This window comes from Neophocaena asiaeorientalis, unplaced genomic scaffold (genome assembly GCF_003031525.2).
Source record: "Neophocaena asiaeorientalis asiaeorientalis breed wild unplaced genomic scaffold, Neophocaena_asiaeorientalis_V1.1 scaffold546, whole genome shotgun sequence".
NCBI classification, from domain to species: Eukaryota; Metazoa; Chordata; class Mammalia; order Artiodactyla; family Phocoenidae; genus Neophocaena; species Neophocaena asiaeorientalis.
This window is the reverse complement of record NW_020175442.1, coordinates 1,794,043-1,818,268: the sequence shown is the minus strand read 5'-3', so window position 1 is coordinate 1,818,268 and position 24,226 is coordinate 1,794,043. Positions and strand designations below refer to the sequence as shown.

The following is a 24,226-nucleotide window of genomic DNA, read 5'->3' as shown; positions in this document are numbered from 1 at the left end:
ATATATATATACAATGAAATATTACTCAGCCATAAAAAAGAATGAAATAATGCCACTTGCAGCAACATGGATGGACCTAGAGATTATCATACTAAGTGAAGTAAGTCAGACAGAGAAAGACAAATACTATATGATATCACTTATATGTGGAATCTAAAATATGATACAAATGAACTCATTTACAAAACAGAAATAGATTCACAGACACAGAAAACAAACTTATGGTTACCAAAGGGGAAAGGCTCGGGGGCGGGGGAGAAATTAGAAATTTGGAATTAACAGATACATGCTACTATATATAAACCAGATAAACAATAAGGACCTACTGTATAGCACAGAGAACTATATTCAATATCTTATAATAATGTATAATGGAAAAGAATCTGAAAAAGAATACGTGTGTGTGTGTGTGTAACTGAATCACTTTGCTGTACACTTGAAACACTGTAATCAACTATACTTCAATAAAAAAAAATTAGAGACTAAAAAAAAATACCCAAGGTAAGGAGAAATACGGTCCTAATGCGCTTCTGGTCTAGAAGGACTGCATTCATAGGAAATTGTTTTTTGGTTCTTACAAGCTTGTAAGTCCTTGGAAAGCAGATACTGTTGTGTCTCTGTTTCTGGTTCATTCAGCAAACTTGCTGAGTCCTTACCATGCTCTATGCACCACACTCAACACGGGCAATACAAAGAGCAATAATCCATGGTCCCTGCCCTCCAAGAACCTGGGCTAGAAGAACCCGACAGAATTTGGTGCACAGTAGACATTTAATAAATATTAAATGAATATCTCCATAAAGGGTCCTCCCAGGTTCCAGAGGAACACAGTGAGAACCCAAGCGTTTGTTCCACAAATGATAATTTTGCAGTTGAGCCAAAAAGAACTTTCATTTGAATGAAAACATAACCTGCAATGGCTTATGTCAGAGAATGACATAAAAATTTGCTTCAAGAGCTGGTGCTAAGAACCTCACGCAGCCTTCAGATGAAACGTTTTAACCAGCTAATAGTTGTTTTGAATAAGAGAGGTGCTTGGCTAAAAGCAGAGGCCTTGAAAGCACAAATGTAACACGGGTGCTGCTGAACTTTTACCAAGGGCATCAGCCAAGTCCAACGATTTTTCAGTGCTTTGCCTTCTCATCTGTAAAATGGAGACAATGAACGCAAGACAATGATTTATTCCTCGGAAAGTCCTCGGGGAAACGTCAAAGCCACATGAGAGTAATGTTCCTCCTTTCCTCATCTTGAATTATTAAACATCAACAGTCTCCAGCCCGCCGTGCCCAGACATTTTGAAAGGGCGCTGTGCCAACACCCATTAGTGCTGGAGTCAACATTGGTGGGACACTTCTTGTATTTTTATACTCTTTCAGTTGAACCATTGAAATCCGATGTCTAATCGGAAAATTCGAAGCTGAAATGTGAGATTCCTGCTGCCATACAAACAGCAGAGGGTGAAATTCTAGTTTTCCCGATACCTCCTCTTTAGAGTTTTTTGTTTGTTTTTTTAAAGAAAGAGTTAGCTTCCACACCCAAGCTAGCTGTGGTTCTAGAAATTCTAGAAAATGCTCACTACGGTGCTGTTTTTCAAGGCTCCAGGCAATCCTGAAGGTCTTCTGATTCAACAGATACTGACTGACTGGCAGAACCTGAAAATTCCGACAAGTTGGGTTAATTTGGAGAGGGACGTGCAGGGGCAGTAAACATTTCTAACTTCAGACTCAAAGAAGAAGTAACACAGAGAAGAAAAGCACATAAGTCCGGATCCAGACTGAAGGTTTTCTCATCCTACTGACGAGTGCATTCACTGAATTAACTCAACTCTGCATTTCCGCAATATATCAGCCTGGCTAGAGCTGGGAGACAGAAGCCATAAATAGACCTGCTAGACAACCCCAGAGATACAGTTCTTATCTCTCTACTCCTCGGGGGGAGAAGTGAAAGGCTGGCATTAAGTAAGAGACACAAGTCAAGAGGTGAAACGTCCAATATGGCAGCCACCAACTACAGGTGCCTATGGAGCATCTGATTTGCAGCCAGTCCAAAGTGAGATATGCTGTCGGGATAAAATACACACCACATCTCAAAGACTAAGTACCTAAAACAAGGAATGTAAAATATCTCAATGTTTTATATTGCATACAGGCTGAAGTAATATTTTAATTATATTGGGTTAAATAAAATATATAATGAAAATCAATTTCATTTGTTTCTTTAAAAAATTTTTTTAATGTGACTACTAGAAAATTTACAAGGATAGACATGGCTCGGACAGAACTGAACATATGAAAATGCAGTCAGACTCACAAAGCAAACAACATCGTTGTTCACAAGGTAACCTTGACGCAAAGAAATAAGACTGATTACTTGGCTTTCCCTCTCACGGCTGATCTACTCTTGAGTCAGACTGAATGCTCTCTTGTAATGGTCTGTTTTAGATAATACCAAGAAAAGAAGAAAAGCCCTACAGGGTATTGCTCAAAGCATGTGTATTAGGGTCAGGCAGACCTGGGTGTGCATCCTATCTCTGCCATTCACTAACTATACAACCTCAGGAAAATTAACATATTAAGATCGCTATTTTCTGTCAAAGGATATTTCCCCACAGGGCTACTGGAAGGGTTAACCTCGCAAGGGAGGTAAAGAACATGGGCACCATACCTATCTAGCACACAGCACTTCAGAATGGTAGCTAGTTTAGTGAAATTCAAGCAACATTTTCTGAGCACCCTCCAAAATAATGATGGCGTAGGGAAGGCGGAGGGCCACGGAGATAGGACCACTTGATTCACTGGCCTCGGAGGCTCAGTATTTATGCCGCGTGGCGCAACACTGCCCTCTAGTGGCAAAAATGTGGCAAAGCATCCAGACCATAAAACAAGCGAGGAAGAAAAACGTAAATTTTCCTGGGCACTAAGACAGTTCTCCGGATCAGAGAGATAACATCGAAGAACAATTTTTACTCATGAGTCGCCTTTAAAGCAGTGGAATGGAACTGGAAAGCAATAATATTACCAAGATTTACTATTAACCCAGAGATGGGCACTTTGTTGATTATACAGTCTCTCGGGTAGGAAAACGGGTACTTCTCTTTGGACGTATTAAATGAAACACTTAAAGAGGAGCAAGCCTGGGTGGATGCCAAGTTACTAAGATTTATTTTAGTAGGACAATACCGAACGTTTGAGTTTTGTGGACTGCTCGATTTTTGTGAAGAGTTTGTAAACTAGATTCGACCGTGTTTTGTTTAATGCAACGATCAAGGTCAAAACTTAAGGCCGAGCTGTTATACCAGCATCATTATATTTTTACTTCTCTCCTGGTAGAGCACCTAAGCCAAGATAACAGTACTCTGGGCTATTGACGAGATTAAATGAGAGAGAAGAGAGAAATGCTTAGTATAGCATCAAGTGTTAGCTGCTATTAGTTTTATTTTTGTTGTTCTGACTGCCAGAGGCCCATGGAAGAAAAACTGTGAGATGCAGTCATTGCTTTTCATTTTTTTGGTTTGAAAACAAGGCCTACCTCATTTCATTTCCTGCTATATCTTTGAATCAAATTTATCATTTTAAAACAAGAACAGCTGAACATAACTTTGATGTCCTTGAGCTTATGATACTGACTGAAGTCCAACAATAGTTTAGAATTCAGATACTGACCTTTAATAAGGCACTAAGAGGACACTGAAATCAAAACCACCTGCAAAGGCAAGATGTGTTATCATTTTAATCATAAACCTAACATGGTCATTCTGGCCAGTCTTTATCCTCCTCCAGTCTCCTCAGTTAATTTGGATGAAACCCTTAATACTTTGAATTAGAAAGATGTTGTAATACTTTTCCTCATTTAATTTTCATTTTTATGACAGTGATCTCACGTCCAAACACTTCTTACTTGGTGACTGGCTGGGTTCATAGGTGATCCCTTAAGCCAGACCCAAACAACCATGAAACGTGCTTTCTGGTTCCCTGCAGTTCTTGTTTCAATATCCCGAAGCCACTTCAATATCCGGAAAAGGGAAAGAAAAAGAAAACCGATGCAAAGATACATGCTTACTGATGTCCAGGTTACGTGCTGGAGAAACGTGGGATGAAGGTCAGTGCTGGAAACCCACATTTAAGGGTCTCAAGTGCTTCACGTGTAGAAGGAAGAATGAGGCTACACACCTTGTCGTGATATGGTCCTAAGACAATCCAGCCGCAGAAGGTGTAACCCAGATAGATCATACCGGCACACGCGCAGAAGCGAAGAACTTTTGGCAGTGAGGCTTGCATTGTTAAAATGAGCACCTGAAAAAAATCAACACAATGTGGGGGGGGGGAATTAAAAAGTAGCTACTAGAGCCCAAAGAAATGGACCTCAACCCCAGTGGTGCTACCCAACAGCCACATCCTTACATTATATGCTTGGAAGTAACCCAAGTATCTGATGACGCCAACCCAGACAAAGAGCGTAGATGTTCCAAGCAAAATGCTGCACAGATCGTAATTTGTGAGGTTCTAGGGAATGAAAAGACAGGCATGAGTAAAATATTCTACTCCACTCAGCTTATGAATCTCACTTTAAAACTGACAAGAATGGACCACCTGCCTCTCTACAGTGATCCTGAGAGTTTTTACACTGAAGAAGGAAATAATAGAGAGCACAAATTCCAAATGTGTTCCTCACTTCCTTTTAGTATTAAGATTGGTTGAACTGAATTCTTGGTCAAATAATATCCTGAAATAGAAATTGCATTTACCACTGACCTAGGCACTAAAGCACATAAACTAATGGTGTTTGTTAAATATCAAACAATACCTTTCAGCTACTTTTGAAAGAACGCTCCAGCGTGATTTGCCAACAGTTCCTGCTCTCAAGGACTCTAACTGAGGAGACGCACACACAAGCGTAATTCTAATACAATACGCTGTGTGCAGTGAGAGACACAATGCCGGGCTTGTCATGGAGGGCTTCCCGAGGGCGTGACCCCAGAGCAGTGCTGGGCCTGGAGGACAGGCTAGGGGAGTCTTGCAAGCAAACGGAGAGAGGCTGAACAGGGCCCAGTGCTGAGAGCCCGCAAGATGGGCCAGAGGGGCGGCACTTAAGGGTCAGGGAGAGCGAGGGCGGGAGGGGAAGGCAATGAGGCAGCTGCTGCGATCGGGGTCAGAGAGGAAGACGGCCTGAAGGAAGCCGAAGCAGTCAGGGTGGACAAGACGGAGGTACCTCGAGGTCAGGAGGGAAAGCTGGTAAGATTTGCTAGCTGACGGCAGAGCACGGAGGAGAGAAGTCAAGACTCAGGAGACTACATCGACTAAGTTACCCAAAGAGCCAGGGGCCTAGAGGCACTCAAATATTCCTGCCCTTGCGCCACCCATCCGAGCCCCCATCACTCATGGATGGGCACCTCGGCTCTTGACGTGATTGGTTCAGGGGCCAGCTGCTGCTTTTGCAACTTAAACAAAAACAAAGCCCGCCCAAACAACCAGTCTTCTCAAACTTCAGTTTCTATTCTGAAGATGCTGTCAAGTTTCCTAGAGGCTATTCGTAGGAGTATCACCTTCCACAGAACATCCGCTTCTTCATTTTCCCTTCATGAGAAACCAAGTCAGAGGAGGCACTGCATATCTTACAGTATTTGAGACCATCCAGAAGAACAGAAAGAAGGTTTACAATGGGTTGCCGCTTACCTTGGCTTTAATTTCCATTTTTAATATGGATCCAATTATTGACATTAGGTCGCTGATAATCACCAGGATATACCATCTGTTGATGAACTCCCATTGGTCGGCATTACACACACATCGCTTGTACTTCTCCAAGAAGAAATTTAAGAATCTCTGCGGCAAACATTTTAAAAAGCATTTCTTACAAACCACACTGCCCTCTGGAAGGAGAAAAGCGCAAAACAGTGCTCTCGCCTGTCCAAAGACACGGCATTGCCTTTTCCAACATGATGGATCCTCACTTGGAGGGTGGAGATTACAGCCTACACCTTCCTCTACCATCCACCCCAGCTAGAGGTGAGCATTCCAGTTAACTAAGTGACTCAAACACTCAATGCTGTGCTCTCACTCCAACAGACTCTTGTTGAAATAGCTAACACAGAGCACATTCCAAACACTTTACGTATTTTCAACGCATTCAACCAGGTGACAACCCTACAAACTAGGCACCGTGGACACTTCTTTCCAGAGGAGGCAACTGAGACATGGGGCGGCCAAGCCAGGACTTGAGTGTAGGCAGTCCGGCCCCTGAGCGTGTGCTCCCAATGGGCCACCCCCGCATCGGCAGAACCCAGACCCTGGCTTTGGATTCAGAATGTCAAGCGGCTGGTGGGGTGCGGGAGGGTGGCTAAGAGAAGTGGATATTTACAAAACAAATCGTCACAGGCCAAGCCCTGGAAAAATAGGGCTTTCCTCTACATATGGTGTTCTGATGACTTCCTATGTCCACTGACCCCAGTCTGTATTTACGTACATGCCACACACCAGAATAAGATTTGTGGTGAGCTAGAGTATATATTCACAAGAGCCCTAAAGGGTAAAAAGGTAAAATGAAACTCAGGGAAGAATTTTTAAACTAGTTTAAATAATAGAATAAAGTCTTTTATGCTTCATTATAACCCATTTACCATGCCTCCCTGTTAGAATGAACTCTGATTTGAAGACAAAAGATGAAACCCACACATGTTATTACTCTGTTCTTAAGATCACTCCTGAATTTAAAAGGGTCTCATTTATTCTAGAAGCATTCAAAAGCTTGACCATTCACCACTGTGTATCTGCGTTTATTAGCTCAGGTTTAAGCAGTATAACTGTCTGATACCACCTGACATGCCGGGAGCTTTGACTCACTCTCTACACCCCAGGTTGATAATGCCTCGTAGCGGGACAGTCACTCAAAGGAATCCAGCTCAGTCAAGGGCCCCAGAAAGGGCAGGATGACCCAATGTCAAGGCCCCACTGTTTGGACAAACTGCAGGGGGAGGTCAGGAAGGGAGGGAGGAAATACTGACACACACTTACCTTTCGTAACCTTAGACCCAGAACAATGGATCTAGTGCACAGAATAAGAGATGCCAAGCAAATCACAATGACAAATGCATCAAACACCAGGACATATTGAGTATTTCTCTGAACTGAGAAACGAAAACAGAATTCAAATGTCAAACACACCTTACTTGGGAATAATTTACAAACAAGATGGCAGCTGGAAAATAAGATTAAACGATAAACGCTTCAGCATCAGAAACAAATCACACTGCACTCATTCAGAGGTTCACAAACAAGGTAATCATTCCCTGATGTCGGGTTATACATTTAAAAACATATAAATTCTTAAGAGATGTACTAAAGTGTATTCATAAATATTTACTATAGGGTGGAATTCGGTAGAAGGTGGTCCATTTGGGCTCCATTCAAAAGAGGCAAAACTACTGACATACTCTGAGTTCTTTCACATAAAAACAAACATCAAGTTCTCCATTAATGGGGGAACACACGTTTTAAAGTCCCACCACGCAGAATCCCCATTTCTGCTACTCAACCTTACTCTGTACTTTCTCAGCAAAGAGTGCCAATTCAATACGCTTTTTCTGCGTGTGGGAAAAATCACTTCTCAGAATGAAAGTAAGGAGAGCAGTAATCAGATTTTTGCCTTGGAACACAGTAACACAGGGAAGGTACTGGAAGAAGATGAAACTGTAACCTTCGCTTCCCTCAGACTTCACGGTATTGTCCCAAATCCCAACCACGGCTCTCCCTGCCAGGCCCCTGCTCACCCCCTGTGGCCTCATCAGCTGCCTCCTGCTGCTTTCTCCCGGCCCCCACCTTCCCCACCCTGAGGCCACTCTCTTCCTCCTTCCCTGCTCCTACCAGGTGCTGGAGCTCTCTCCCTCCCTCTCTCCTCTCTCTCTTTCTTGCCTCAGGGACTTTGCACATGCTGATCCCTCTGCCTGGAACAGCACCCTTCCCCATCACACATGGGGATTATTCAGCCTTGGGTTTCAGACTGAGTATCTTCCTCCCTAGAACAGAACAGGACAATTCTCTAAATTCCCATCCCCATCAGCCCTCCCCCCAATACCCTATCGTAGCCCTGTCCATAAGTATACACACCTACATCTCCATTTACTCCCCTCTGCTTGATGGTCACTGAACTTATAGTTGTGTTTTCAAAGACAGCACAGCAAGGAGCACAGAGATGGTGTGAAATGAAAAAGGATGCGGTCTCTGGAGCCTGAGACCTGGGTCTGAATCTCCAGCCTGCACTCAGAAGCTGTGGAGCCTTGGGGAAGTTGCCTCAGTTTCCTCATCCAAAAAATGGGTAGAATGAAAAGAATACCTATATTATAGGGCTGTCGTGAGGGTTAAATAAGTTCACACATGAAAGCACTTGGAGCAGCCCCATGCACACAAGAACAGCAAACTCAGTGGTTATCATATCATTCAATGTCCATCTCCTCCCGGACATGATTGGCTCTGGGAGGCAGGGACCGGGTGTGTTTTATTCAGCATGACAGTGCCTGTGCTTATGTGTGTCCCCATAATGCTTCAGTACAATTACAGGTAAGTGCAGAGATCCCAGCAGAGCACAGGAAGACCACTGAATAATCTAAGTCAGAACTCGTGAAGGTCTGAGAGAAGTTAGAGGCAGAGAAGGCACACAAAGATGAGGCACAAAGTGGCGAAAGATGAAAAAGAGAGACTCGACCTGGTCTTTAATGGGACTTAGGGAGTAAGGAAGGACTGACCAAGAATGACTCCTTTCTGTCTTGGGTCAACTGAGCTCAGTCTGGACATTCATGACAAGAGCAGACAACTTGGTGGCAGCTGAAACCATGGGTGTGGACACAGCCACTCAGAGAGATGACAGAGCAGAATGCACACTAGGAAGGATGGGAAGGCGGGGGTGGCAATGTTTGGGAATTAGGAGAGGAGATGTACTCAGGAACCAGATGGCGAAAGGCCAGGGGAGAAGGAAGCAGCGCTGGGGACAGGCAACCTTCAGGAGAGTCTAAAGTCAGGGTGTTCCACAGCGACACCTCCACAGAGAAGGCATTTAAGAGAAAGATGGGAGTGTGTCCACAGATTTAGAAATAACAGCGGCGTGAGTGACCATGGCACGGGTGTCTGAGGGCAGCTCATCCTAACCCTAAGTGGGTTAGGAGCATGGCCAGCAAGTAAATGTAATTCACTGAGCGAGTTATTTAGCCTTGCTAAGCTTCAGATGCCTCGGGTACCAAATGGGAGCATAGCTGTACCAGCTTTACGCGCTGTCAGGAAATCAGGTCAAACAATCCCTGTTGAGCGCTTGTCAGTGCCTCGTAGGGAGCACTTACCTCCACCTTTGGCCATTTTATCCTTCACAAGTTTAAGTTATCTGGAGATACCATCTAATGGGTAGGTAAGAAAACAACCTGACCAAAACCCAAGACCATTTTTGGGGGGAGGAGCCATGGAATGAGGCAGAGGGAAGAGGGGCAGTTCTTGGGAAGATGGGACCGCAATCTTAAAAAAATGCAAGAACAGCCTCGAGTACCTTCCTTTCTGACCTATGACTAGAACAAAATTTCTAAGATTACTTGAATTGGGCCTTGTTTACAGATGGGAAAACTGAGGCCCAGAACTAGGAAGATAAACCGTCCCTCCTAACAGAGAAATCAGTATTGTATTGTTTCAATTTGATTTATTGAGAAGACTAGTTTGACGTGGCTACAAAAAGTATCTTATAAACATCATAATTGCTTTCTTCTTCTACTGAAATTATGTTATTCTCACAGGAACAGTTCCTAAACCTGGGTTTGTATAACACTAGTCCAGAGAGATGCCTCTGGAAATGTGGTTAAGAAAATCCTACCCCACCCAGTCCTTCCAGGGGCCTGAGAAGTCCCACACACACCACCACTGCCGCCTGTGTGACCCTAACCAGGGCTTCCCACACTTACTAAACCCCATTTCCCTGGGACATACGTTTACATCACCCATCAGTGGGCAGTCCTGTCCATCAGTACCTACCTCCTCCAGCTCCCATGCCCAAATGGCTACATTTATAAAATCAAGTTAATGTGAAGATTAGTGGCACACTGGGCATGGGTATTAGAAGTCAGAAAAGGCAACTTCAAGTTTGTATGTAAAAATGCACCCTCCCTTATATTTCAGCTTGAGATAACATAGGTAATGACAAGAAGGAGAGAGAAGCTTCAAGGTAAGCACATGGATGTGAATGAACCTCAGAATGTTTTGCAAATAGCACAAGGATCCCACCAGCTGTCACCCTTGCCTTTGTTCTACTCCCCCCAGAGCCAGGGCAATCAATCCACCAGACAGCTTCCTATACAAGAAAAAAGAAATCCATTTCCTAAGCTGGTTTCCAAACTTCAGCTTTTTAAGACTTGTCACATCATCTTAAATTTGTGCTCTCCTAGTGATGGCGCAGCCCTGGGAGAAGCATATATAAATGTCAGTGCTTCTAGCTGTGAGATTGTGTTTCTCCTCACTGGCCACAGGAGGGAGCCAGAGCGCCTCTCTTCTGAGCAAAGGCGAGGACAGCTCCCCAATATTATAAGGACGCCCGTGGAGAGGAAGGAAACCTTGTCCTGGCAAACGTGTTTCACTGACTAACTTATTTGGTCAAATGACTATACCAAACCACATTTCCTATTTGACAAGGGTTAGCGTTTATCACATAAAATGGCTGCAGCCTACACTCGGACTTGGAAAGACACGTGTCTGACTTGCGCGTTTCTGCTGGGGAGAGTGTGTCTGCTGCGGAAGAATACCCACTTTTAAACAGAAACTAAAACTGTGTACTCTGATGAGAGGCTGGAGTCAGCTAATGGGACTAAAGAGACAAAACTTCAGGGGGCTTCCCTGGTGGTGCAGTGGTTGAGAGTCCGCCTGCCGATGCAGGGGACACAGATTCGTGCCCCGGTCACAGAAAATCCCACATGCCGCGGAGCAGCTGGGCCCGTGAGCCATGGCCGCTGAGCCTGCGCATCCGGAGCCTGTGCTCCGCAGTGGGAGAGGCCACAACAGTGAGAGGCCCGCGTACCAAAAAAAAAAAAAGAATCGAAAACTTCAAAATCATCGGGACATATTAGGCAACCAAAAAGCAACAGGCCACAAATTGAGTCTAATTTAAAACTAATATAAAATAGTTAGGAACCCCAGGTATTTTACATTTTATTTTGTTCTGATAATCTGGTCAAAGGCAGATTCAGTTAAACAAAACTTGTAAATGAAAGAATACTGATCATCCATCATTAACATCATCCCAACCCCCGCAGTGAGAATGGGGTCTGAGTAGCCCATTTTAGTCTGTGGATCAGGAGGTATTTCCTGAGTAATGACTGAGTAAATGACCCAGGTTTGTCCAGGCTGCTCTCTGGGCTCTAAAGGCCTTGATCCCACTCCACTGTCACAGGTTCAGATCAAATCATACCTTCTCCAAGAAGCATTGCTGGACTCTATGTCTCACTCTGTCCCCATCAAAACGAACCTTTCGCTTTCTTGATCCTCATATCTTCTGTGCCTCCACCACTTACTCCTAGTCAGGACACGCTACAGATTTTACAAGCATGCCAGTGCCCCTCACGAAGGCGTTTTCTTTCTTTCCCAGAGCGCCTACAAATACTGTGTGCCAACTGCTGTTCTCAGTGCTCTGCTTTACATACTCATTTAATACTCAACATGCTGGAAGGTAAGTACTATTATTACCTTCATTTTGCGGAGAAGGACCCTGAGACACAGAGAGGTTAAGCAATGTGTCCAAGATCACAAGCACAGGAAACAGAACCGAAACTCAAACCCAAGTAGTCTGGCTCCAGAAACTGCTCTTAACCGCTGGGCCACACGACCTCTCCTACAAGGTCTGTAATCAACATTTGCTGTATTGAACAAAAATGCAAAGCTTCGGGGTATGCTTAACAGAAGCGAATGCTCAAAATGTGGTTTTTTGGAGCCCTTTATTCTTATCATCATCCAAATAAAACATTTATATACCCCAAATCCCAAAATGAAGTGATAAAAATCTTCCATAATCCACCATGGGCAAGCATATAACATACTTACTAGATCCGGAGATGTTCAAGTCTTTACATTCCTCGATGTTAGCGTCACTGTCAAAGTAGATTTTGATTTTGCCACTGTGAGCTTTATTGTCAAAGATAATCTGGAGACACAAATTGATGAAGAGGTTACGGCCCAGCAGAAAGTATGACTGGTTAGATCAATTCTGCTTAAAATATCAATGGCATCCAGATAGCGTGCCGATCCAAAGAGAGCTAGACTGATGAAAATGTCCTCATCACATGATTCCTTCACAACTTCCTATTATTAATGAAAAAACGTGGTCCAAAGGGGGAATACATGAAATTCTACTAAAAGCACATTCGGATTCAGAGAAATTCTAAAGCAAAACAGCCAACCAGTCCAAAGAACAAAAATGAGAATTCACCACTAATTTTTGACAAGAGAACACAAAGACCTCATTTATTACACTGAATGGAATTTACAAGCATTTGCCTTAATTTAGTCCTTTGGGTATGAAACTCTAGATTTTCACTAGGCTAGAAATTATTTTTCTATTTGCTTCAAACGCTATATATATGTTTTCAGAAGTGCTACATGTGCTTTCAGAAGTGGCAAAGATTGCTCCAGGGTTATTGGTTGAATTTAAGATTTCCAAATGCCCTCAATCTTCCACATTATGTTTCAAGCATTTAAAGTTTATAAGTGAAATATGCAGCGTATTTTAGGGGCTTTCCTGGGGGAAAATGAGGCCTTGAATGCCAGGGCTAGTGAAGTCCGGTCCTAGCTCATAGGTATAGAAATGAGGTCTGTATAGCTTAATTCTCGAATCTCTGGTTTGGTCATAACGATATTCTTAGATTACACTGAGAATGTGTAATGTGCATGTGGCTTGTGCTCAAAGATGTTCAGGCACCTGTGGGTTTAATCATAGATCACATACACGTTCAGCTCTCCAAGCTTTGCCTTGCCTTGAATTTCATAATGCGTTTTGTAATGTGTGGGTCACCCCAGGGAGATTAATCATGCTACTCTCTGGGGGAGACATTCTTCCTTACTACATGTCACAATTTATAATTAATTTTTTTGTTGACTTGTTTTTCTATCTCTTCCACTAGGCTGTAAGCTTCCTGAGGGCCATGGTACCTCTAGAGCATGGCAACTTGCCTGCTGCCTCATAGGGACTCATTGAGCATTCAGCGATTGTTGTTGAATGAAGCATGCTTCTGAATTGCTAAAACAACAGCTACATATAACGTCCAGCTGAGCATTCAGTTCTGCCCATCAAGAAACATGAAAGAAGGAAGAGAGGGAGAGAAGGGAGTGAGTGAGTGAGGGAGGGAGGGAGGGAGGGAGGAAGGAAGGAAGGAAGGAAGGAAGGAAGGAAGGAAAGAAGGAAGGAAGGAAGGAAGTCCATGGCACATGCCTGCCCCTCCCAAAATAAAAGCTGCAACAATTGATCCTTTGCAGATTAGCCTTCAGACCAAGGGGGCACTTTCTTCCTTGAGGTTTGAAAACATTTGCTACAACATTTGCAAAGACCTTCCTTCGAAGGTGGGAAAAACATTATAGGCACTTAAAACACAGGTCATAAGCTATTTTTAAAAATGTATTCGGAGAGTAGGAAGTCAAAGTCCACTTTGAAAAGTCTTCTCAACCCCAAAATCTAGTTTTAAAAAGTTGGAATGCGCTTGTATCATTTTTAGAAGTCACGGCCTCTGGACTAACGATGCTATAAAGTGGCATTAAAACTGTTTTAAACACAACTGCATCAAACACATCTATAGGCGGAGGTGTTTTGCACCCCGCACCTACAAATGGAGTAGAGAAAAATGATAAAATGGCTTAGTAAAATAGACACTTGCCGTATTCTGAAAGATGTAACAGTCTGGTAGCTCTCGGGAATGAATCGTCTGCAGGTCAATGCCTTTGAGATGAAAGGAGATTTCAACTTGCAAGAGGCTGAATGGAAAATATTACAAGGTATAAATTGCCACAGTCTTCCTCCCCTACTCTCCTTTCCCCATCTGCGTCTCCTGGGCAATGAGACTCGAAAGCATATTTACCGATAAAATGCCAGTCTGAAGAATGATGAGTTCTTCCAGTCCTGAGGGTTCTTGGAGAGGGTCTGGAGGTCTAGGTGAATGCAGTCTAGGGCCATAAAAAAACCACAGTGACTGTCAGGCAAGAATCAGATGCTAAAACCAGTGGGCCGAAGTGTGATGAGAGCAGAAGACTCAACAAGTTCCAAAGCATCTCTCCACAGAATACTTATTAATCACAACAGGGAGACCAGTGGGGAACCTAGCAGATCCCACCCTAGCCACGTGGTCAAAGTTAACATCACCAGGATTGAGATAAAGAGACATCATGTGCCTCCTGAAATAACGGACCATTTGTGTGGTATTTCTGCCCCAAATGCGTAACCTCAATCTAGGCACAAAGAAACGGGAAAACTAGGGGCTTCCCTGGTGGCGCAGTGGTTAAGAATCCGCCTGCCAATGTAGGCGACACGGGTTCGACCCCCGGGCTGGGAAGATCCCACATGCCATGGAGCAACTAAGCCCGTGCGCCACAACTACTGAAGCCCGCATGCCTAGAGCCCGTGCTCCGCAGAAAAGAGAAGCCCGTGCACCGCAACGAAGAGTAGCCCCTGCTCGCCGCCAACTAGAGAAAGCCTACGTGCAGCAACGAAGACCCAGCACAGCCAAATATAAATAAATTAATTTAAAAAAAAAAACAACAGGGCTTCCCTGGTGGCGCGGTGGTTGGGAGTCCGCCTGCCGATGCAGGGGACGCGGGTTCGTGCCCTGATCTGGGAAAATCCCACATGCCGCGGAGCGGCTGGGCCCGTGGGCCATGGCCGCTGAGCCTGCGCGTCGAAGCCGGTGCTCCGCAACGGGAGGGGCCTCAACAGTGAGAGGCCCGCGTACAGCAAAAAACAGGAAAACTCAAGGGAGGGACATTCTACTCTTTAAAAATGTCAAGGTCATTAAAAAAAAAAAAAAAGCCAAGAACTCAATTTTTCTCCAGATTATAGGAGACTAAAGATACATGACAACTAAATGCAATATGTGATTTTGGACCAGGGGGGTTAGGCATGGCTTTTGCTGTAGATAATGTTAGGGCAGTTGATGAAATATGAGTAGGGTCTGTAGATTATAGTATCACATCCACGTTAACTCATGCTTTTGAGCACTGTTCGGTGGTTACGAGGAGCACATTCTTGTTTGGGGAGACGCACACAAGTATTTAGAGGTAGGGGCCTTGTGTCTGCACCTTAGTCTCATAGATTTCAGGAGAAATTTTTTTTATGTAGGAAGAATGATAAGGCAAATGTGGTAAAATGTTACCATTTGGAAAAGTTAGATGAAAGGTATACAAGGACATCTTTGTGCCATTTGGCAACTTCTCTGTTTAGTCCGATACTTTTCCAAAAAAAAAAAAAATAATAAGAGAAAGAAAGGAACTTAGATTGTATTCAAATAAAAATAAATTATGAGCTGTAAACTATAAAAGAATGATTCCAAGAGCCACACATAAAAATTAGTCTCATTATTGCGTAGCCTAACACCTTAACAGGAAACCGAGGAGGTCTGGAGACAATGAACACCTTTCATGGTCCACGCCCTTCAAGGTCACTCAGCCCTGATGCCAGAACTGGTGTGAACCAGCCTGGCTGACTCTCACCTGGGCTGCTGCTGCCCCCTTTGTGCTGCCTCCAGAATGGAAAAGTCAGGGCCTCCTGCAGTGCCCGACACTCTGTAGGCGCTTGAGAACCCGGGTAGGCCCTATGGCTTGTTCTCTGAGAATCTTCTCTCACAATTTGACTCTTTATTTGCTTATCTGTCTCCTCAACTAGAAGATAAAGTCCTTGAGAGCAAGGGCAAAACTGCTGTGGCCGTTGAACACCCATTGCCTAGTATATAGGACACTCAAAATATGGAGGACACACTTACATTTTATGACAATCAGGCATCCTGGGCCAAAAACAAGGACACGGCGCTGAACGGACAGCTCAACAGCCACAATATTTAAGAGAGGCAGGTGTCAGAGGGGGTGCCTCCCTGTGTTTGGCAAATGGACCATGAGCATCAAGAAACAATTCAATGTTGGTTTTCCTGACTAGGCCTTGATTGATACAGTGAGGGCAGTTGATCAAAAGAAGCTTTTTTTATAGGAAACTAAAGATAGGATGATACAGATAGCAAAAACATACAGGGACTTACTCTCTGCCAGGCACTGTGCTCGGGGCTTTCTAGGTTCTCTCATTTAATGCATCATCCTGTTTAACCCCCCGAAGCAACCTTGTGAGAGATACACTACTGTTGCCATTTTACAGATGGACAAACCAAGGCACAGAGAGGCCAAGAAACTTCCTCAAGGTCACACAGCTAGCTGGTGGCCAACCAGAATTTTTTTTTTTTTTTTTTTTTTTGCGGTACGCGGGCCTCTCACTGTTGTGGCCTCCCCTGTTGCAGAGCACAGGCTCCAGACGCGCAGGCTCAGCGGCCATGGCTCACGGGCCTAGCCGCTCCACAGCATGTGGGATCTTCCCGGACCGGGGCACGAACCCGTGTCCCCTGCATCAGCAAGCGGACTCTCAACCACTGTGCCACCAGGAAGAAGCCCCTAAGCAATCAGAATTTAAATCCACATGTGCTCAGTTCCAGAGCCTGAGCTCTTCACCAGTACACTGATGAGGCTGACCTCTGAGCACCTATTTCGGAAACTCAAAAGGCCCAGGCTCCCTACCTGACTCATTCACTTATTCAGTAAATATTTACTGAAAGCTTTCAGGGGCCAGGCATTGTGCCAGGCACTGAAGGTAGAGCGATGAACGAGACAGACGAGGTCTGTATGGAGCTCACACTGTAGTGGGGGAGATAAACCAAGAGTGAAAAAATATACACAGGACAATTTCACGGTCTGCACAGTACTGCCAAGACACAGTGAAGTGATGGAGGTTAAGTGGGTGGGGAGGCCCTACCTGAGGAGAACTGTTGGGAAGGGCTCTGAGGCACTGGGGCTGTTTAAACCAACACCTGAGGGAGGAAGGAGACCCAGCTGAGCACAGATCCAGGGGGAGCACTCCGGGCAGGACAAAAGTGAGCATTAAGTCCCAGGCAAGAAAGACCCTGACTTGTTCAACAAACAGCAAGGAGGCAGGACCAGGGAAGCAGAGGCTTGGAGAGGCAGGAGGGTGGCCGGTCCTACAGGGACTTGTGGGTTTTATTCTGAAAAGATGGGAAGCCACTCGTGGTTTTTAGGCCAGGGAATGAGATGTCCCAATTTAGCCAATTTTTAAAAAAATATCATTCTGGTTGCTGAGGGGCAGGGCAGCGGGTGGAGACCAGTCCAAGCAAGAGTGGCAGCGGCTTGGACTACAGAGGTGGCAATGGAAATGGAGAAACCAACACATTCAAGTTTGGGGATTGAGCAACTGGGAATATGATGGCATGATGTGAAAATGTTGGTTTCGTTTTCCGAGATGGGCAAGAGTAGAAAGAAACAGGTTGAGCCAGGGGTAGGGGGTGGAGGAGGCTTGAGTTGTTCTGTTTTGGACACCGCGGGTTTGAAATCCCTATTAGAGTCACAGCAGGGTTGTCAAGTGACTTGTCAAAGCAGCTGGCTGAATGGAGGAGGAGTCTGGAACTCAGGGAGGAACTGAGCTCAGAGATGCGAATTTGGGTGCAGAGAGAGGGAGGCGACTTCGCAGAGCTGAAAGGGGTGGGCCCTGGTGCTGTGGGAGGCCTTTGGCCGCGGCCTCGCCTCTGCAGCACCGGGCTGACGGGAAGCCTGCTGGAGGTGCTGTGTGTGGAGGTTTGCAGATGTGTGGCAGTGTGAGCGTGTTCTGCTCTGGCCCGTTTCTCCAGGAGGTATCAGCAGCTGGGGCACCGGGGCTCGGCCACAGAGGACCCTGGTGACGGCTGGCAGGATCCAGGTGAGAAAGAAGGGAGACGCAAGTGCCCGAACCGCTTCTGTAAGGGAGTGATACTGATGGACAGAGGTGTCCAAGCTGGTACAGGGGGCACTGAAGGCTGATGGTGATGGACAGTATAAAATGTGTGAAGCTGGTAAAAGAGAGGTCTGTGCGAAGTCAAAGACCGCAGCTGCAGAGTACTGAGCCGGCGCTTCCCAAGCTTCGTGTGCGTATATGTCATTCAGGGATCTCGTTAAGATGCAAATTTGGATTCTGCAGGTCTAGGTGGGGCCTGGAGATTCTGCATGTTTCACAAGCTCCTGGGTGATGCCCATGTTACCGGGTTTAGAGTAGCAAAGACCCACGGTCACTAAATCGCTGCATGACCTTGGCCTAGTCACCAAGCTTGACTGAACATCAGTTTCCTCAAATGTAAAGTGAAGGCCAAACTGAGGCTATTTAAGGCCCTTCTACCTTCAACATTCTTATTCTAAAGTAAAGGAAAAGGAAAAAATAATATTTAAATTAAACTTATCTGGGCAAATGACTGTATTCTGAAAGAAGGAGGAATATGTTAAAAATCTGTGTGCCAGGGCTTCCCTGGTGGTGCAGTGGTTGAGAGTCCGCCTGCCGATGCAGGGGACACGGGTTCGTGCCCCGGTCCGGGAAGATCCCACATGCCGTGGAGCGGCTGCGCCCGTGAGCCATGGCCGCTGAGCCTGCGCGTCCGGAGCTTGTTGCTCCGCAATGAGAGAGGCCACAACAGTGAGAGGCCCACGTACCGCAAAAAAAAAAAAAAAAATCTGTGTGCCAGATACTGTCCTAGGTCTTCTTCTCCTGTATTTCATTCATTCTAAGACATGAATTCACTTCGCTGTACAGTATAAACTAACACAATATGGTAAAGCAACTATACGCCAATAAAAATTTTTTTAAAAATGAAAAAAGACATTAAGTTTTTGCACTTTCAAATGTTTATAAAACAGGTGCGTTTTTTAAAAATTGATGACGGATTCAGAGAAATATGACAGCACATGTTAGTTAATGTTACACTATCTGTAAAATTTGCCTTATAAAAGTCTATTTGATTATTCAGATTCTGTAATTGTAATAGGAGAACTACACCTTAGCTACATACACATTCAGAACTCTCTGGAGTCTGCCATACCTCATGCTACAGTCATTGCTAATGAGGCCACCAAGCACTTGGTGGCAGCAAAACCTAAGAACTGAGATTTTTTTTTTTAAAGAATGGCAAAAGCCCTGAGTAAAAACATCAAACTTCAAACAGAACAAACTGATATTGGAGTAGCAGCCTCATCACTCAAATGAATCTCATTTACAAGGCAGAACACTCCAGCAAATGAAATAACAACCCTCTCAGAGACAAAGGGAGAGTGGGTTCAATATGTTCTTAAAATGACAGGTAAAATGATGAAATGGTCATAATGTTTCATGCTAAGCATACGTGGAAAGGAGAAGATAAGAAATTCAAAATCTGCATTATAGAAAGTGAAACACTGTATTAGAATGATATCCATCTAAATGTTGTAAAAAAAAAAAATTTTTTTTAACAAGATTCATTACAGTACCCCCAGTGAAGCTGGACTGTAAAGCTCTAGGTCTAGAGGCAGGGACAGAGGGATATGCCCTCAGCATGAATTAGGGGGAACCCTTAGCTTGAACTGTACAATCAGTCGTGCAGCTAAACATAACCCACCAGGAAAGCAGCACACAGGCAGATCTCTGCACTGAGCACACTGAAGGATGCTTCTCTTAATCATAAAGATACTGCAAAATTCATAAACAGGTAATCTAGAACAGCTTCTGCTGGTTAAAACTATAATGCCACACCAATGAAGTCAAACTCAATCCCTATTTATACCGTCTGCAGGCTTTCTCCAATGTGTCCAAGACAAGAAAGTCTAAAATCCAGTTTCAAGCATTTTTAAGATTATTTTTTACACCTTTTGAATAGATACATCAAAAAGTTCTCTTTGATAAGTTATATTTAATTTAATAAGTCAAAAAATATAATTAGCTTGCTTCAACAGTCTCTCTTAATATAAAGTCAAATTAATAGTCAACTTCTCTCCATTTGGTTAAAAATATTCCATACGATGGAAAGGAAATGACCAAGGACACCACTGTCCAATGGTCAGGGAATAAATCCTGCTTTATGCTCTGTCTCGCCTAGCCACTGATACTGACTTTGGCCACATTTCTTTAATCAATTTTCCAAGAAAAATCAGTTGAGGGAAACAACATATGAATCACTGGAAAACAGTCGTATGATTCATCCAATTAAGGCTCACATTTTTAAGAGGACAAGTGGCCATGGCTCATTTGGAGCAGAGGGTCACTGCACAAGCTTTCAGCTCCACCTCTCAGTACTCCCAGTTACAGGAACTGCCCACGGCGGGGAGCACAGCTGACAGCGCAGGAGAAACATGCAGGGTGAAACTGGATCAGCCCCTGCAGACTGACTACCACACAGATCTCAGGATAGCAGAGCCTGCAGGGCAATAAGATAAGGGACATTTCAAGGCTGCTGGCCACAGAACCAAGCTACTGATGGGTCTCTGGAAGCAACCTGGGGACCCTGACGAGTGCTGGCTCATGGGCTGTTTCTTTTAGAGTCAAGAGGGTAGGACACATTGACTCATGAAAAGATTCTAAACAGGTAGCCTGTGGGAAATGAATTAGAACCTTTGTTTTACAGGGATGTTCTTCTATTGTATTACCAAGGCACCTTAAAATCGGGTTATAGGAAATATGGTCAAATGAACTCTGGAGCTCTCTTTTTAATAAAACCACTCCAAATTTACACTGCTACTAGGACCCGGATTTCTGACCTGTTAGCTACTTGAGGAGCCATGACTGGTTAATCTCTGCAACCCCAGTTCATAAAACAGGGAGTGCTTTAGGGGTGATAACTGTACACCAAAGATTTGTTGAATGAAAGACAAAACCTCCCGAGCCTCAGGTCAGATACTTTGCATTTATATATGGTATGCTTTTAAATTCTTAACAGAATGTCGCAAAACAATTCTACTTGATTAGATGTTAACTTTTTGCCAATCTCCAAACAGAGAAAATGAGTTATTAATCACAATTCACCTCTGAAGAGCATTAATATATTTAACAAATGATAAAAGCAAGAGTACCCAGCATTTTCACTCACATTATTTCATTTAACAAATACAGTCTCATTTTTTTTCAAAAAGCCTAATCACCCCCTCACGGAGGGAAAAAATTAAACAAACAGGAAACACCTGTGCATTTACCCCCCAAAACCAAAAATCTTGAGTTGCACCAAAGAGATGCACAAATGTTCCTGGTCCTGTCACAGCAGACCCATAGTTTCCTGAGCCAAAGCTCTTTGCAGGCAAACGTTAAAGCCTCAGATAGGTCAGCCGTCACAAAAGCAAAGTTGTTTCATTTGGGCTGCCGGCGCACGACGGTGTTTTTTGCTCTTACCACAGAAGATGATAAAGAAATATAATGAAATTATCACTGTATTACCTATTTCAATGTCGCTGTCAATATTTAGCGTCTCATTAGAAGGAAACATGGTCCCTTTCTTGTAATGCTGCTTACAGACTTTTAATCCAATTCTGTTGTCTTCATTTTCTCCATAACCAAGGGTCCCCAGAGATAAATTCCTTAGCTGATGAAACTATTAAAAATAGTTAAATAAAGACATTTATGAGCTTAACAAGTTTCATCAGAAGTTACAGCACATGGAATATACTTTTAGCTATTTTTTATTGTTTGTCTCATATACCTCAGTAGAACTCCCCAATGTAAAACACCACAAGGTAATTTTCTTGGGTTGAGCAGAAACACACGGCATCACAGAACTCGAAACTAAAGTGCAGCCAGAGGCTCCCACCCACTCAGAGCCAAAGTCAAGGTCCTGCCTATCTCTCTGAACTCCCAGCCCACTACTGGCCACTGGTTCCACACCCCCACCTCCAAAGCCACACTGACCTCCAGGCAGTTCTGGAGCTCTCTAGGCACACTCCTGCCTGAGGTCTTTGCTGTTCCCTCTGCCTAGAAGCCCAGGTATCTATCTGCAAGGTTCACGTCTTCAGACCTTGGCTCAAATATTACCACCTCCATGAGGCCTTTCCTTACCACCCAAAGAAAACTGCAAACATCCATCTCCAGTGCACAGGCACCAGCAGGCAGTCCAGTCTCCTCCCCTGCTTCATTCCAGTTATCATTTTCAACATACCTCTGAGGACCCAAGCCATCCACACCCACCGCTTACATTAACACAGCTTTACCATCTGCCTATTTGTACTACCAGGGCTTTACTGGCCCCTATCTTCATTAATATGAATTTATTATTCCAGGAAACTTTTGCCCAGGAACATAAAAATTGCAAATAAGTGTATTGTTTACTTCAGGAACATCCCAAAACCTCATTTAAATAGATGATCATTTTGAAGATGTAGTCTAATAACTCCCAAGACTCTCTGAACATCCCCCACCAAAACCCTCATCTTGTTATGCCCACCAATCCTAAACTATTATAGGATGATCTTTACTCAGTTCTTATCCAGCTCCCCTCACATTGAAAGACATGCCTTAAACCAGACTTCAAAATCTATAGCCAGACTTTGCACTCTACAACCTATGGAGAATGGTCAAGGGACCATCTCTGCTACCACTATCAGCAGTGAGCTCAGTCTTGCTTCCCAACATGTGTTTTTTTGTTTGTTTTTTTGTTTGTTTGTTTTGGTGGTGTTTTCAAGGAGTCAGCATCCTGTACTATATTTTTTACTTCTTTTCATTTGTCTGGCTCTCCCCTCTAGAATTAAGCTCTATAAGGACAGGAGTTTTGTCTGTTTTATTCATGCTATATGCTATATCCCCAATGTCTAGAACAGTACCTGGTACATACTCAGTACCCAAATATTTACTGAATGAGTAAATGAATGAATGAATGAATAAGAAAGAATAAGAATTTCTCTCCTTTAAATATTTTCTTCAGGCCTACCAATCTGGTTTCTCAATACTACCTAGACACAAATATTATCATATCCTACTCCATATTCTTAAAGTTCAGCTAGGCTTATTAATACTAAGACATCAAAATTGAGATGCTAGAATCTTAGATTTGGTCTCTCATTCATCAAACCTTCTGAGATTATAAGCCTACTTTTAGCTATTTGGCTATTTGATCTGCGGTAATCTCCCAATAGTAGCGGGTGGGAAGGGATAAATACAAACATAAATCTTAAAGAAAAACTTAAAATAGGCAAAATCTATTGTGTGGAAATGTAGCTACGGAAAAAGCAATAAACTTTTGGCAGACTATGCAAAACTTAAATCAGAACATGTTAATATATGTATAATTTTTTTCTTTGCTAAGACAGCAAGGTCAAGGATCAACATATTCTCAAAGTATAGGTAAGTCACAACAAAATACTTGCCTGACTAATAGCAAAAAAGATGCTCTCATAGGTGTCCTCTTGAGTATATACACTGCAGCTGTATTCATCTTCATCTACACCGGAATATCCTCTCAAAAACAAGTGCTTAAAAGCAACAGTGTTTTCTTCTTTGAAAGCCACCACCAGCTGGTTACTTAAACCAAAACGAACAAGCTAGGAAAGAAAATCAAACAGAAGTATATGAATTTTACCATTTACCAGGGGAGGCAAATGCCTTCTTATTATCATGAATCCTCACCTATAAACATCAGCCAGAAAAATCTCACTGCTTTGGTTTTCACTAATCATATCAATGTCAGAAAGGAAGCCTTTCCCCCCCAGAAATAACCTCACCAAGCTAAATCAGCAATTCAAAACAGCATAAAATTAGAAGAAATGAGCACTCCTAAGCATAAAATTAGAAGAAATGAGCACTCCTAGAGACTAACAACCTTACTGGCCTTAAATGATGGAGAAGGAGAAGAGGAAGGAGGAATCCAAGTCAGTTATGTCTGAATCCATTTTCCTTTTTCTTTTTCTATAGTTCTGCTATTTTTTTCTTTTCAAAAAAATTTTTTTGAAATATAGTTGATTTACAAAGTTGCGATAGCTTCAGACGTATGGCAAAGTGATTCAATTATATATATTACAGGTTATTACAAGATATTGAGCACAGTTCCCTGTGCTATACAGTAGGTCCTGGTTGGTTATCTAATTTGAATCTATTTTTCTTACACTTGCATTTCAAATTTATTGTTTTCAAAACTGATGGACATTTGAGCCTTGAACAATGCGGGGGTTAATCCAAGTATAATTTATAGTCCGACCTGCGAATTCGAGGATTC

At 43.5% G+C, this 24,226-nt stretch overlaps 1 protein-coding gene across 3 annotated transcripts in view; it reads right to left on the bottom strand.

The window, feature by feature from the left end:
* MCOLN2 (mucolipin TRP cation channel 2) overlaps positions 1-24,226 on the bottom strand; it is a 58,866-nt gene that overhangs the window by 13,186 nt on the left and 21,454 nt on the right. For 2 of the 3 annotated variants that reach the window (XM_024767864.1, XM_024767866.1), the window contains exons 3-11: positions 23,382-23,555; positions 21,463-21,616; positions 14,081-14,165; positions 13,880-13,976; positions 12,057-12,156; positions 7,011-7,123; positions 5,673-5,822; positions 4,401-4,502; positions 4,170-4,292 (exon numbers count right to left, since the gene is read on the bottom strand). In XM_024767864.1, the coding sequence (XP_024623632.1) occupies positions 4,170-4,292; positions 4,401-4,502; positions 5,673-5,822; positions 7,011-7,123; positions 12,057-12,156; positions 13,880-13,976; positions 14,081-14,165; positions 21,463-21,616; positions 23,382-23,555 (1,098 nt within the window). The remainder of the gene's footprint in view (positions 1-4,169; positions 4,293-4,400; positions 4,503-5,672; positions 5,823-7,010; positions 7,124-12,056; positions 12,157-13,879; positions 13,977-14,080; positions 14,166-21,462; positions 21,617-23,381; positions 23,556-24,226) is intronic. The other variant, XM_024767865.1, reaches the window with a different exon arrangement.